This window comes from Bos grunniens, chromosome 19 (assembly GCF_055505025.1).
Source record: "Bos grunniens cultivar Pamir isolate PY7600 chromosome 19, Bosgru_T2T1.0, whole genome shotgun sequence".
In the NCBI taxonomy this organism is placed as follows: Eukaryota; Metazoa; Chordata; class Mammalia; order Artiodactyla; family Bovidae; genus Bos; species Bos grunniens.
This window is the reverse complement of record NC_141183.1, coordinates 22,489,089-22,502,311: the sequence shown is the minus strand read 5'-3', so window position 1 is coordinate 22,502,311 and position 13,223 is coordinate 22,489,089. Positions and strand designations below refer to the sequence as shown.

General features: G+C 39.1%; 1 protein-coding gene across 1 annotated transcript; it reads right to left on the bottom strand.

Moving 5' to 3' along the window:
• Positions 1 to 5,036: 5,036 nt before the first annotated feature.
• Positions 5,037 to 12,834, bottom strand: KRT25 (keratin 25). The gene is made up of 8 exons (XM_086357765.1): positions 12,361 to 12,834; positions 11,978 to 12,060; positions 11,274 to 11,430; positions 8,880 to 9,041; positions 8,669 to 8,794; positions 6,703 to 6,920; positions 6,139 to 6,206; positions 5,037 to 5,426 (listed from the first exon to the last, which is right to left on the bottom strand). The coding sequence occupies exons 1-8, from the start codon at positions 12,787 to 12,789 to the stop codon at positions 5,317 to 5,319; spliced, it is 1,353 nt and encodes a 450-aa protein (XP_086213891.1). The 5' UTR covers positions 12,790 to 12,834; the 3' UTR covers positions 5,037 to 5,316.
• Between the last annotated feature and the right edge of the window lie 389 nt (positions 12,835 to 13,223).

The following is a 13,223-nucleotide window of genomic DNA, read 5'->3' as shown; positions in this document are numbered from 1 at the left end:
GAATGTGAGAGTTGGACTGTGAAGAAGGCTGAGCGCTGAAGAATTGATGCTTTTGAACTGTGGTGTTGGAGAAGACTCTTGAGAGTCCCTCGGACTGCAAGGAGATCCAACCAGTCCATTCTGAAGGAGATCAGCCCTGGGATTTCTTTGGAAGGAATGATGCTAAAGCTGAAACTCCAGTACTTTGGCCACCTCATGTGAAGAGTTGACTCATTGGAAAAGACTCCGATGCTGGGAGGGGTTGGGGGCAGGAGGAGAAGGGGACGACAGAGGATGAGATGGCTGGATGGCATCACTGATTCGATGGACGTGAGTCTGAGTGAACTCTGGGAGTTGGTGATGGACAGGGAGGCCTGGCGTGCTGCAATTCATGGGGTCGCAAAGAGTCGGACACGACTGAGCGACTGATCTGATCTGATCTGAAGGTGGTTTGTGTAAGTTTCATACTGGGTGAGGTGTGTGCTGAGTTTTTGTCTGTTTGTTTGTTTTTCCTCTGAGAGGCAAGGCTGAGTGAGGTGGTAATCCTGTCTGCTGATATTTTGTTTTGTTTTTTGTTTAGATGAGGCGTCCTGCACAGGGTGCTACTGGTGGCTGGGTGATGCTGGGTCTTGTATCAAGTGGTTTCATTTGTGTGAGTTCTCACTATTTGATACTCCCTAGGGTTAGTTCTCTTGTAGTCTAGGGTCTTGGAGTCAGTGGTCCCACTCCGAAGGCTCAGAGCTTGATCTCTGGTCAGAAGCAAAGATTCCACAAGTGGTTTGTTATAGCATTGAGTGAGATTAAAACAAATATCCAAAAATGAGAAACCAAAGATGAACCCTAGACAAATGGCAGGTACAAAATCAGGCAAATAATAATTAAAATAATGGAATGTACGCATATACATATACACCCATGAGCAAAGTCAAAACAGTCCAACAAAAATAAAGCACAGTAGATTGATCTGGTGAACAGAGGAAATTAAAAAAATTATATTTACCAGTTAAGAATAAAACTAACTAAAGCACAGACTGGAAAATAAAACTAAAGCAAGGTGCCAAGTGGGGAATAAAGCAATGAAAACAAAGCTAACAAATATGTTGAGAGGAAAGGAAAGAAAGAAAAGAATAGATATGCAAAGTTAAATAGAGGTAGATGAAGAAGATTTATATACATTAAAGATTAACTTCAAGGGGAAAAGAACAGTAGGAAAGGCAAACAAAGGAATAAATGTAGAAAAATATAATGGGTTTAAAAAAATGAAAATTTAAAAAAAAGAAAGAAAGAAAAAAAAAAACACAGAAGAAAGAAAAAAGAAAACCAAAAAAAAGAAAACTCCTCAGAACTGCAAAAGCCCAGTGTAGAGGCAGAGGCTTATAATAACAAAATGTGTGACTGAATATACACATATACATATATACCCATAAGCAAAATCAAAACAATCCAACAAAAATAAAATAGATCGACCCAGAGAACAAAGGAAACCAAAAATTATATCTATCAGAACAAAACTAACTAAAGCACAAACTGGAAAACAAGACTAAAGCCAGGTGCCTATTGGAAAACCCCAGTTTTAAAATAACCTCACTTCTTTTTTTTTTTGTACTTATAAGCATACATCCTAATCACTTTCATTCCCTTTAATATAATTTTTTTCTTCAGCAAAGCTTATCAGCTTGCAACATCTTATGTGGATAAATCTTGAACAAGGGCTTCCCAGGTGGTGCTAATGGTAAAGAACCTGCCTGCCAATGCAAGAGACTTAAGAGATGCAGGTTTGATCCCTGGGTTGGGAAGATTCCCTTGAGAAGTGAAAGGCAATTCACTCCAGTATTCTTGCCTGGAGAATCCCATGGCCAGAGCAGCCACACGGGCTACAGTCCATGGGGTTGTAAAGAGTTGGACATGACTGAAGCGACTTAGCAGATACACATCTTGAACAGGGTCTGGCTCTTGGAGAGACATTAAGACCCCTCAGTTCAGTTCAGTTGCTCAGTTGTGCCTGACTCTTTGCATCCCCATGGACTGCAGCATACCAGGCCTCCCTGTCCATCGCCAATGCCCGGAGTTTACTCAAACTCATGTCCATTGACTTAGTGATGCCATCCAACCATCTCATCCTCTGTTGTCCCCTTCTCCTCTTGCCTTCAATCTTTCCCAGCATCAGGGTCTTTTTAAAAGAGTCAGTTCTTCACATAAGGTGGCCAAAGTATTGGAGTTTCAGCTTCAACATCAGTCCTTCCAAAGAATATTCAGGACTGATTTCCTTTAGGATGGACTGGTTGGATCTCCTCGCAGTCCAAGGGACTCTCAAGAGTCTTCTCCAACACCACAGTTCAAAAGAATCAATTATTCGGCACTCTGCTTTCCTTATAGTCCAATTCTCACATCCATACATGACTACTGGAAAAACCATAGCCTTGAATAGATGGACCTTTGCTGGCAGAGTAATGTCTCTGCTTTTTAATATGCTGTCTAGGTTTGTCATAACTTTCCTTCCTAGGAGCAAGCGTCTTTTAGTTTCATGGTTGCAGTCACTCTCTGCCATGATTTTTGAGCCCCACAAAATAAAGTCAGCCACTGTTTCCACTGTTTCCTCATCTATTTGCCATAAAGTGATGGGACCAGATGCCATGATCTTAGTTTTCTGAATGTTGAATTTTAAGCCAACTTTTTCCCTCTCCTCTTTCACTTTCATCAAGAGGCTCTTTAGTTCTTCACTTTCTGCCATAAGGGTGGTGTCATCTGCATATCTGAGGTTATTGATATTTTCCCCAGAAATCTTGATTCCAGTTTGTGCTTCATCCAGCCCAGCATTTCTCATGATGTCCTCTGCATATAAGTTAAATAAGCAGGGTGACAATATACAGCCTTGACGTACTCCTTTCCCAATTTGGAACCAGTCTGTTGTTCCATATCCAGTTCTTACTGTTGCTTCCTGACCTGCATACAGATTTCTCAGGACGCAGGTCAGGTGGTCTGGTATTCCCATTTTTTAAGAATTTTCCAGAGTTTATTGTGATCCACACAGTCAAAGCCTTTGGCAAAGTCAGTAAAGTTAGAAGTAAATATTTCTCTGGAACTCTCTTGCTTTTTCTATGATCCAATGGATGTTGGCAATTTGATCTCTGGTTACTCTGTGTTTTCTAAATCCAGCTTGAACATCTAGAAGTTCATGGTTCATGTACTATTGAAGCCTGACTTGGAGAATTTTGAGCATCATTTACTAGCGTGTGAGATGAGTGCAATTGTGTGGTAGTTTGAGCATTCTTTTGCATTGCCTTTCTTTGGGATTGGAATGAAAACTGACATTTTCCAGTCCTGTGGCTGCTGCTGAGTTTTCCAAATTTGCTGGCATACTGAGTGTAGCACTTTCACAGTGCTGCACTGTGAAATTTGAAATAGCTTTGAGATTTGAGATTTGAAATAGCTCAACTGGAATTCCATCACCTCCACTAGCTTTGTTTGTAGTGATGCTTCTTAAGACCCACTTGACTTCACATTCCAGAATGTCTGGCTCTAGATTGGTGATCATACCATCGTGATTATCTGGGTTGTGAAGATCTTTTCTGTATAGTTCTTCTGTGTATTCTTGCCACCTCTTCTTATATCTTCTACTTCTGTAAGACCCCTCACCTTGAGGGATATAGGGGCACAGAACCTTGGTCCATCTAGGGACCTATTACGCCCTCTTTCCTCCTTAGGTTGGAGAAGGCAATGGCAACCCACTCCAGTACTCTTGCCTGGAAAATTGCCTCCATGGACGGAGGGGCCTGGTAGGCTACAGTCCATGGGGTCGTGAAGAGTCAGACACGACTGACCGACTTCACTTTCACTTTTCCCTTTCATGCATTGGGGAAGGAAATGGCAACCCACTCCAGTGTTCTTGCCTGGAGAATCCCAGGGACGGCGGAGCCTGGTGGGCTGCAGTCTATGGGGTTGCACAGGGCTGGACACGACTGATGCGACTTAGCAGCAGCAGTGGCCTCCTTAGGTACCCATTAATATCCTCTTTTTTTTGTCCTCTGCCATCAGAGAAATATGGCTTAGGGGCCCAGAGTCCCCTGTTTCAGGTCAAGGCAAACACTTATTATTGAAACAGTTATTGGGCAGCAATGGTACAAGGCATGGGTTTGGCAGTGGTGGTAAAAATGTGTAAAGTAAGCTCTCCTCCTCTCAAATGCTTCCAAACTAGTTAATATTGTAATATTTGTATTTCTTATAATCTAATAGGGAACATAATTAGGCATTTTGGCTCTAATGTCCTCTGCCTAGGATTCATTAGAAGAATACAATAAAAATAATTCAAGGATAACTCTAGTGCTTATTATCTGCTTAATAATAATTATTATTATCTGCTTAACACTTTCAGATGGATCTTGAAATCAAATTTTCATGAATGTATTACAACATGGGTATCTATAGAGTATTAAGAGTCAGCTGAATGTAATATTTGATCTGAGGAAATTACGTTTTCAGTTTATCTAATTTATTTCCCTTTCTGGGAGATGTTGATCAAGAGAGTTACCAACATTAAGTGTACTTTGTAATACAAATGAAGTACTTCATTAAAAGAACTTAAATTCTAAGCCAGAACTTTGGATTAACCTCCTTTACATTTGAAATATTGTTTAAATATTTATTCAAAAGGGATCTGAAAATTAATCCCTATAAATATTGAGTATTAAAAAATGAGTTAACATTTATTGAGTGCTTACCCCTAAGTGTACTTTATGGTAATTTATTTGTTTAATCTTTACAATAAGCACTTGAGAGGAGCCCTGTTATTGTTTTATAGATGAACCTGCAATGTACTACTATGAAAGGGAATAGACTTGCTGTAGGTCAAAGCATGGCAGATTGGGGGTTCAGTGGAAGGATTTTTATTCCTTTTGAGTTTATCTCATATTGAGTTATTGGGAAAGCCTCATGAAAATCCAGGGAGAAATCTTAATTATTTTTTAAAGTTTTCATGCAGATCAAGAGCTGTTGTTAGATGTTTGCACATCTGTACCACAGACATGAACATTTTAAAGACAAGACAATACCACCAGTGATAACTTGCTAAAGGAAGAAGGTTTATTGACTAAAAAGAACTGACAAGATTTTCTGTAGGGTAATCAAATGAGTCATCATATTTATATGTGATGTTCTTCCAGATAAATGGGAAGATACTATTGATAATGCTAATGATTGCCCAGACAGAGATTATATTTCAGTAACAGGAAGATAAGAGGACAGACCTTTTTTTTAAGACTTGCTCATTTTCCCAGACAGATAGATAATGCCTTCTCTTCTCAGAGAGTTTTTGGCATATGCTGTCTCTTGTATATCAGATTAATTGCTTTGAGATTTCTCTTCCAGGGAGTGGAGCCTGGGGGTAAGTATTTTGCTGCGCTGGTCTACCTCCTCAAGGACTTTCTTAACCACAATGGCTTTGACCGGATCTAAAATTCAAAGTTTAAAAGGAAATTTTTAGAGAGTTGAAACAAGATGAATAAAATCACAATAGCTAAAATGTGGATGAGTCTTGAGGATATTATGCTAAGAGAAATAAATCAATCACAAAAAGACAAATATGGTATGATTCCAATTATATGAGGTACCTAGAGTAGTCAAATTCATAGCAAGAGAAAGTAGAATGGGAGTTGAAGAAACTGGAGGGAGGAGGAGGAAAGGGGAGTTTTTTTTTTTAAACAGGAATAGAGTTTCAATTTTATAAAATGAAAAGAGATAGACAGTAATGATGGCTACACAAGAATATGAATGTACTTAATGCCACTGAACTATACACTTAAAATAGTTAAGATAGTAAATTTTATGTTCTGTGTATTTTACCACAGTAAAAAAGTGGAAAAATAATAATAAGTTATATTAATTAAAGGAATAATAGAATTTTTATATAGAAAGGACTATGCAGGAAGCACAAATGATCAGACTCATTTTTGGGGAATTTTGATTTCTTGGTTAACTAAAAATGTGATGACAAAACACTTTGATTAAAATTAGCACACATCACTAGACATCTAGCACACACTGGTATCTACTACAGTCCTTTGTTACATCTGTTCTTGCTGAGGCCTGGAAATATGAAAACAGTCAAGCTGTGCACTGAAAATGAAGTAGAATAACATAAAATCAGAATTCCATTTTAATTACCTTTCATTTGGTTCCCCACATTTCCAGCTCCATAGTCTTTAGACTTGTAACCTCCAGACTTGCAAGCCCTGTGGACACAAATTGTTGAAAATGTCACATAGGAGAGTGACTTAGAAAGAAATCCTTTAACTCTAGAGTCACTCTTTTGTTTTCTTTTTTTGTTTTCTTATTAATAGTATCCTGACCAGAGATCGAACTTGCACCCCCTGAAGTGGAAGCATAGTGTCTTAACACTGGACTGCCAGGGAAGGCGTCTTCTTTTTTTTACTCTTGTTTTCTTTAGCTGTTTGGTGAGAAGAGTTTCATTGGGTCACACAGTTGAAGCTACTTTCTTTAGCAACAAGAGGTGGTTTTTTAAAATCTTCTCACCTTAAATAACAGGGCTTGTGGCACCTTGGTTTTGTAAGATGTGGCTAATTTGTATCTTGGCAGTAGTGTATCATGCTTAATATTTAGCATTTATGATCATAAATATGGTCATTTCAATTTATGTTCACTTTCCAGGTATCTAAGTTCAAGCAGATTTTGGTATATTGCATTTTCCCTGTAAAGAATTCCACTTACCCATCATCTCCACCAATGAGGAGACAGTAGGTCTCGATTTCTTTTTCCAGGTGGACCTTGATGTCCAGGAGCTGCTCATACTCCAGTTTCTGGCCCTCGGTCTCGGTCCTGACTTGGTGCAGCTGCTCCTCCAGGGCCCCGATCTGAGCCTGGATCTGGGCCAGCTGTGCACAGTAGTTGCCCTCCGTCTCCGTCAAGGAGCACTCCAGGGAGTGTTTCTGTTAGGAAACAGTAAAGAAGCTGGGATAGATATACAGATATGCAGACATTTGCTTTAATAGATGACTTTTTCCATTTGTTACCTCTCCCTATAATTGTTTTAGATTTCACATTGACACATAGTTAAGAAGACACTCTTAAAAATCAGCAAATTTTTCTTTTTTGGTAGAATAAGCCAAAAGATATCAATGATGCTGTTTCAGCTGTTACATAAAATACCATTCTTTTCTTATGTTCTAAGTTAACTACAAAAAAAAATATATTTTTTGATATATGGATATATTCTCAACACAGTTAAGGCTTTTAACATCAACTGGCACACATTTAAAATGGGAACATAGGAGCTTAATTTCCAAAATATATAAACAGCTCCTATAGCTCAATATAAAACAAAAAACCCAGTCAAAAAATGGACAGAAGACCCAAGTAAACGTTTCTCCAAATAAGAAATACAGATGGCCAATAGGCATATGAAAAGATGCTCAACATCACTAATTATTAGAGAAATGCAAATCAAAACTACAATGAAGTATCAGCTCGTACCAGTCAGAATGGCCATCCTCAAAAAGTCTACAAATAAACTGGAGAATGTGTGAAGAAAAAGGAACCCTCCTACACTGTTGGTCGGAATGTAAACTGGTATAGCCACTATGGAAAAAGAGTACGGAAGTTCCTTAAAAAACTAAAAATAGAGTTACTATATGATCCAGCAATCCCATTCCTGGGCATATATCCAGAGAAAATATTAACTTGAAAAGATATGTGCACACAAATGTTCATAGCAATACTATTTACAGTAGCCAAGACATGGAAGGAACATAAGTACCCATCAAGAGATGAATGGATAAAGAAAATGCGGTGTGTATATACACAATGGAATACTACTCAGCCATAAAAGAGAATGAAATAATGCCATTTGCAGCAACATGGACGCCACTAGAGATTATCATATATGTGAAGTAAGTCAGAGAAAGACAAATATATATTACTTATATGTAGAACCTAAAAAGTGATGCAAATGAACTTATTTACAAAACAGAAACAGACTCACAGGCATAGAAAACAAATTTATGGTTACCAAAGCTGGAAGGGCGAAAAGTGATAAATTAGGACCTTGGGCTTAACAGATATACACTGCTGCTGCTGCTGCTAAGTTGCTTCAGTCGTGTCCGACTCTGTGCGACCACATAGATGGCAGCCCACCAGGCTCCCCCATCCCTGGGATTCTCCAGGTAAGAATACTTGAGTGGGTTGCCATTTCCTTCTCCAATGCATGAAAGTGAAAAGTGAAAGTGAAGTCGCTCAGTCGTGTCCGACTCCTAGCAACCCCATGGACTGCAGCCCACCAGGCTTCTCCGTCCATGGGATTTCCCAGGCAAGAGTACTGGAGTGGGGTGCCATTGCCTTCTCCGAGATATACACTACTTTATAGAAAATAGATAAACAACAAGTTCCTACTGTATAGCACAGGGAACTATATTCAATATTTTGTAATAATCTATAATGAAAAAGAATCAGGAAAAGATATATATATGTGTAATATTCACATATTAAATGTTAGTTATTATGATCATTATATCATCATAGAAGTTGGAATTAGTTTTTCAGCTAGTCTATGTATATATCTGAATCACTTTGCTCTATACCTCAAACTAACACAGCATTGTAAATCAACTATGCATCAATTTAAAAAAAGAAGAAGGAAAAAGATAACCTAGGAGATGATATGAGATCAGCCTTTTCATACCGTGGCTAGGAGAGACTGAAGTTCAATTTCTAGTGTTTGGAGGTTGCGCTTCATCTCTGTCAGCTCATTCCTGGCTGAGGTGGTGGCTCCCACGTCCTCAGTGATCTGCTGTTGCAGCGAAGCGCTCTATCAAGGTGTAAAGGAGGGAGCACATCTTAGTTTTGTGAACAGTCCTCAAAAGCAGAGCGGGTGTTTTCCGGTTAAGGCTCACCTTTTCGTTGAACCAAGCCTCAGCGTCCCTGCGGTTTTGCTCGGCCAGGGCTTCGTACTCGGCTCGCATGTTGTTCAGCAGAACCGTGAGGTCCACGCCGGGCGCTGCGTTCATCTCCACATTCACGTTGCCTCCGGCCGCGCACTGCAGAACCTGCATTTCCTGGAGGCGGAAGAGCGTTCAGCCCAGCTGTGTAGGGATGTCTAGACAGTCTAGAGGCTTAGATTTGGTAGGGCTCTTAAGAGTTTTTCCTGGTCCACCTCCCGGGCTGTGCAGCTGCCTCTACATTTCGTATTTCCTGTCTCATGAAGTAATGTGTTTTATTCTTGTAAAGTTTTAATTGCTCCAAAGCTCTTCCTTCTGGTCAATTTAATTCCTGCTCCTATAACTCCAATTCATCGATTTTAGTTCTGCTGCACAGAAAAGAGTCTTTCTTCCTTTCCCAAATGAAAATCCCTAAGATATTTAAAATTAGTTACTCTTATCTCTTATGCTATTTATTTATGGCTGAAATGTCTCCACCTTGATGCACTGGTCTGCATTTTACTTAAGAGACCAGCTTTGAAGTGTTCTCTGATCAGCTCTCTTGACCTCAGACAGTAGGAACATGATCCAAGAGCTGAGTCTAAAGAATTCTGAATAATTATAAACAAATATTTGTTATATATTTATATTTACAATTTAAACATATTTGTTTATTTGCAGTTAATAAAGGGAGAACCTACTCCTGTAAAGAATCCTAGCTGTCGGTTAGGCTATTAAGCTTACACAAAGACTAGTGTCATGATGGACTTGAGTGTCAGACAGATATTTGCATGAACTCTGGTTCTGCCCTATAGTGGTTAAGTGAACTTGGGAAAATCCTTAATTTTTTAGTCTTGATTTTCAGATAAAATAAGAATAAAAAAATATCCTTCTCTGGGTGGTTGAAAGATGTGAAAGAATTATTAGTGATAAGACCTAGTAATACTATCTGGTGTATAAATGCTAAACAAATGCTAGTTATTAGGATCATTGTCATCATCAAAGAAGCTGGAATCAATTTTGCAGCCAAAGTCTACTTATTATCCCATCCGAGGTGTGGGCTGTTGGGATGCACTCAGTTCTAAGGTTGTGGATAGCAGATATCACTGCTAAGACTGTGTATATTGAAACAGTAGGGATCAGCTTAGGTCTCTACTGCAGAAACCCTCCTGCCTGCCCATGTCCCGGGCCCTGAATTGGACCTAATGACAATAATGAGGCTTTCTTTTTTCCCGGTGATCTGTATACCTTCTCTTTCTCCAGGTGGGGTTTTTACTTCTGAGGATTTAGTGAAAACTTCCTCAGTTCAAGCATAAAAAGAAAAAGATAAAAAAAGATGCAGGTGGGTCTGTCTGTGAATGAATCATTTAAAAAATCAATTGTATTCATCAAAAATTTGTTATAGGGACTTCCCTGGTGGTCCAGTGGTTAAGACTCTGAGCTTCCACTGCAAGGGGCACGGGTTCAATCTCTGGTTGGGGAACTGAGATATCACATGCTGAGTGGTGCAGGCAAAGATTAAAAAAAAAAAAAATTATTACGTAGCTACCATGGGCTATAAACATTCCTGAACCCGTATGTTCATATTAAGGTTCTTTAGGTACCGTTTCAAGACAGCCTCATGGATAATCAAATTGCATTTTTAGCTTGATCTCTTGCTTTGAGGTTTGGCATGACTCTTAGAACTTTTTTGACTATTTTAAAATAAATTCAATTTCAAAGAATAAAGATTTCTCAGAAAACAGTGGTTCTGAAAGCATTCCCCCAAATGTGTCCAGAGTTATGGCTGTATGGTCTGATTTTTTAATCTAACTTCCAATGGTGACCACTTTGGAAATGTATGTTTATTTGGAAGTGTACATTTTTATATGTTTAGTTTCAGTTTCCTTATTTTTATATATGTTAAGTTTATATCTATTATATATATTAAGATTATACATTAAGGACATATGCTTAAGTGTGTACAAAGTAAGTGTTTAAGTGTTTTAAATCTGCCACTGTTTATAGAAATCTAGATCTGGTTTCCTTAAGATATCCTTAAAGTATATTTATTTTATCTAATTAGATGTAATCTCCTAAGTATGCCTTTTTAACTTAGCCATAATTGCCTAGCTGAAACATTGCTCTTGTAATTCTGATTGGTATGGAAAAGAAGATTCTTTCCCGCTCCCTGCCTTGGGAAATTTGATGCGAGATCAGAGGTGAATCTGGACTAATACTTCACCACTGCTACGAACCACTCAGGCCTCATGTCTGTCTGATCATGGATCTTTAGTGCTAGTTTCTTACTTAAGAAGTCAAGTCCATTATCTCCTGTTAGATGGATAGTGTCTGCAGAGGGATGGCAATATGTGGGCAGTCAGCTCTTACCTCTTTATGGTTCTTTTTGAGGTAAGTCAGCTCTTCACTCAGGGTTTCATACTGAATCTCCAGGTCTGTTCTGCAGAGGGTGATTTCATCCAGAACTCTGCGAAGCCCATTGACATCGCTCTCTACGCTCTGATGAAGAGCCAGCTCATTTTCATACCTTAAAGAGGGTTAATGATTTTCCAGTTTATTTCATGATTGGAGAAGTAGTCACTGATCAATGATCAAATGCTAGAATTCTGGAATTATGGAGTGACACATTTGGCCTAGATGGGAGGGGAGTTTGGAGGAGAATGGATATATGTATATATATGGCTGAGTCCCTTTGCTATTCACCTGAATCTATCACAGCATTGTTAATCGGCTATAACCCAATACAAAATAAAAAGTTAAAAAAATATAAAGTGACACATTTGGTCACAAGAGACATTTTCAAAATTTGTTGTATCATAATTATTTTGAGATATTTCCTTGGCAGAAAAAGAACTATGGTTTTGCACACTGCTTTGATAGCAGTTCATACTTTATATTTTATAGCCAAAGAGTAAAAAAAATAATAACATTCTGTTTGTTTTAAGTCCAAGCGTTTTACAGTGTTGGAACCAGAGTTGGTAATATTTAATGAGGGATCAAAAAATAAATTTAATGAAATGCTTCTCATTGACCTTGTGAATTTTTTTTTTTTTTCACTCTGTGAGGCTACTTACTTGAGTCTGAAATCATCAGCGGTCAGCCTGGCATTATCGATCTGCAGAACAGCATTGGCATTGCTGGTGGTGGAAGCGATGATCTGGAAGCAGGGAGTTTGACTTTTTAGAGGCAATTTATCATAACTGGTAAAAACCAAAAAGCGTGTGTGTGTTTAAGATTAGGAAATGGAAATAATCCAAGTTAAGTATAGTTACTAGATAGTGACATTTTCATCATAACTACTGAATCTACTTAGTGCTTATTTCCAACGCTAAATTGAAATTCCCTTTAAGAAGTCACAAGTAGGAATGAGAAATGTTTTTAGTATTCAGCGAAGAAAGAAAAAGAACATTTGGAAATAAAAGTACATAAAAAAGGATGGCAAAGTGTAATTTCTTACCTGGTTTTTAAGATCCTCGATTATCGGGAAATATCTACTATAGTCATGATCAAGACCACGGCAAGATCCGGGCCCAAATTTCTCATACCAGCCCTTGATCTTCTGCTCCAGGTCAGCATTGGCCTCCTCCAGGGCACGAACATTCTCCAGGTAGGATGCGAGGCGGTCATTGAGATTCTGCATGGTCACCTTCTCATTGCCAGAAAGGAGGCCCCCCTCATTCACAGTAAAGCCAGCACAGGGATTGCCCCCCAAGGCGTTTCCTCCTGATGAGCTGCCCCCGAAGGCACAGGAGAAACTGCTTCCAATTCCAGGCATGCTGCAAGCGTTCCCAGCTCCAAAGCTGGCTCCCCCACCGGAGAGCCTGAGTGAGCCTGTGGTGGGACGGGGACTGGCCCTCCTGGATCCACTGGGAAGTCGAAGAGACATGGTATCAGAGATGTGCTTATGAAAGCCGGAGTGGAGAGACTGCCCATCCCAACTCATCTGTTGCCCTTTTTATAGACAATGCTCAAGTGTGTCTGGATGAAATTCTGCCTACATAGAGTTAAACACCGCTTGCCAGCCTCAGCAAGTTAGCTTAATTAGATGAATTTTCCTAATTAGTATCTAACTTTGCCTGGCTCATTTCTGTAGGAAGGCAGTTGCCCCCAGGTTGGTGGTTATCTGAGAAATGGGTCTGGGTGGAGCAATTTCAGGTTCCTTATTACATTTTAAAATTGTGAGTGAGTCATTCCTCACTTCCCTCCTTAGAAGATAAAAACTCACCAGTCCACCACTGAATAAAAATCTGGCATCATGGTTTTGGGCTGTTAGGCCAACGTAGATTTTGATGTTTCTGAGACTTTTACTGCTTCTGTTTT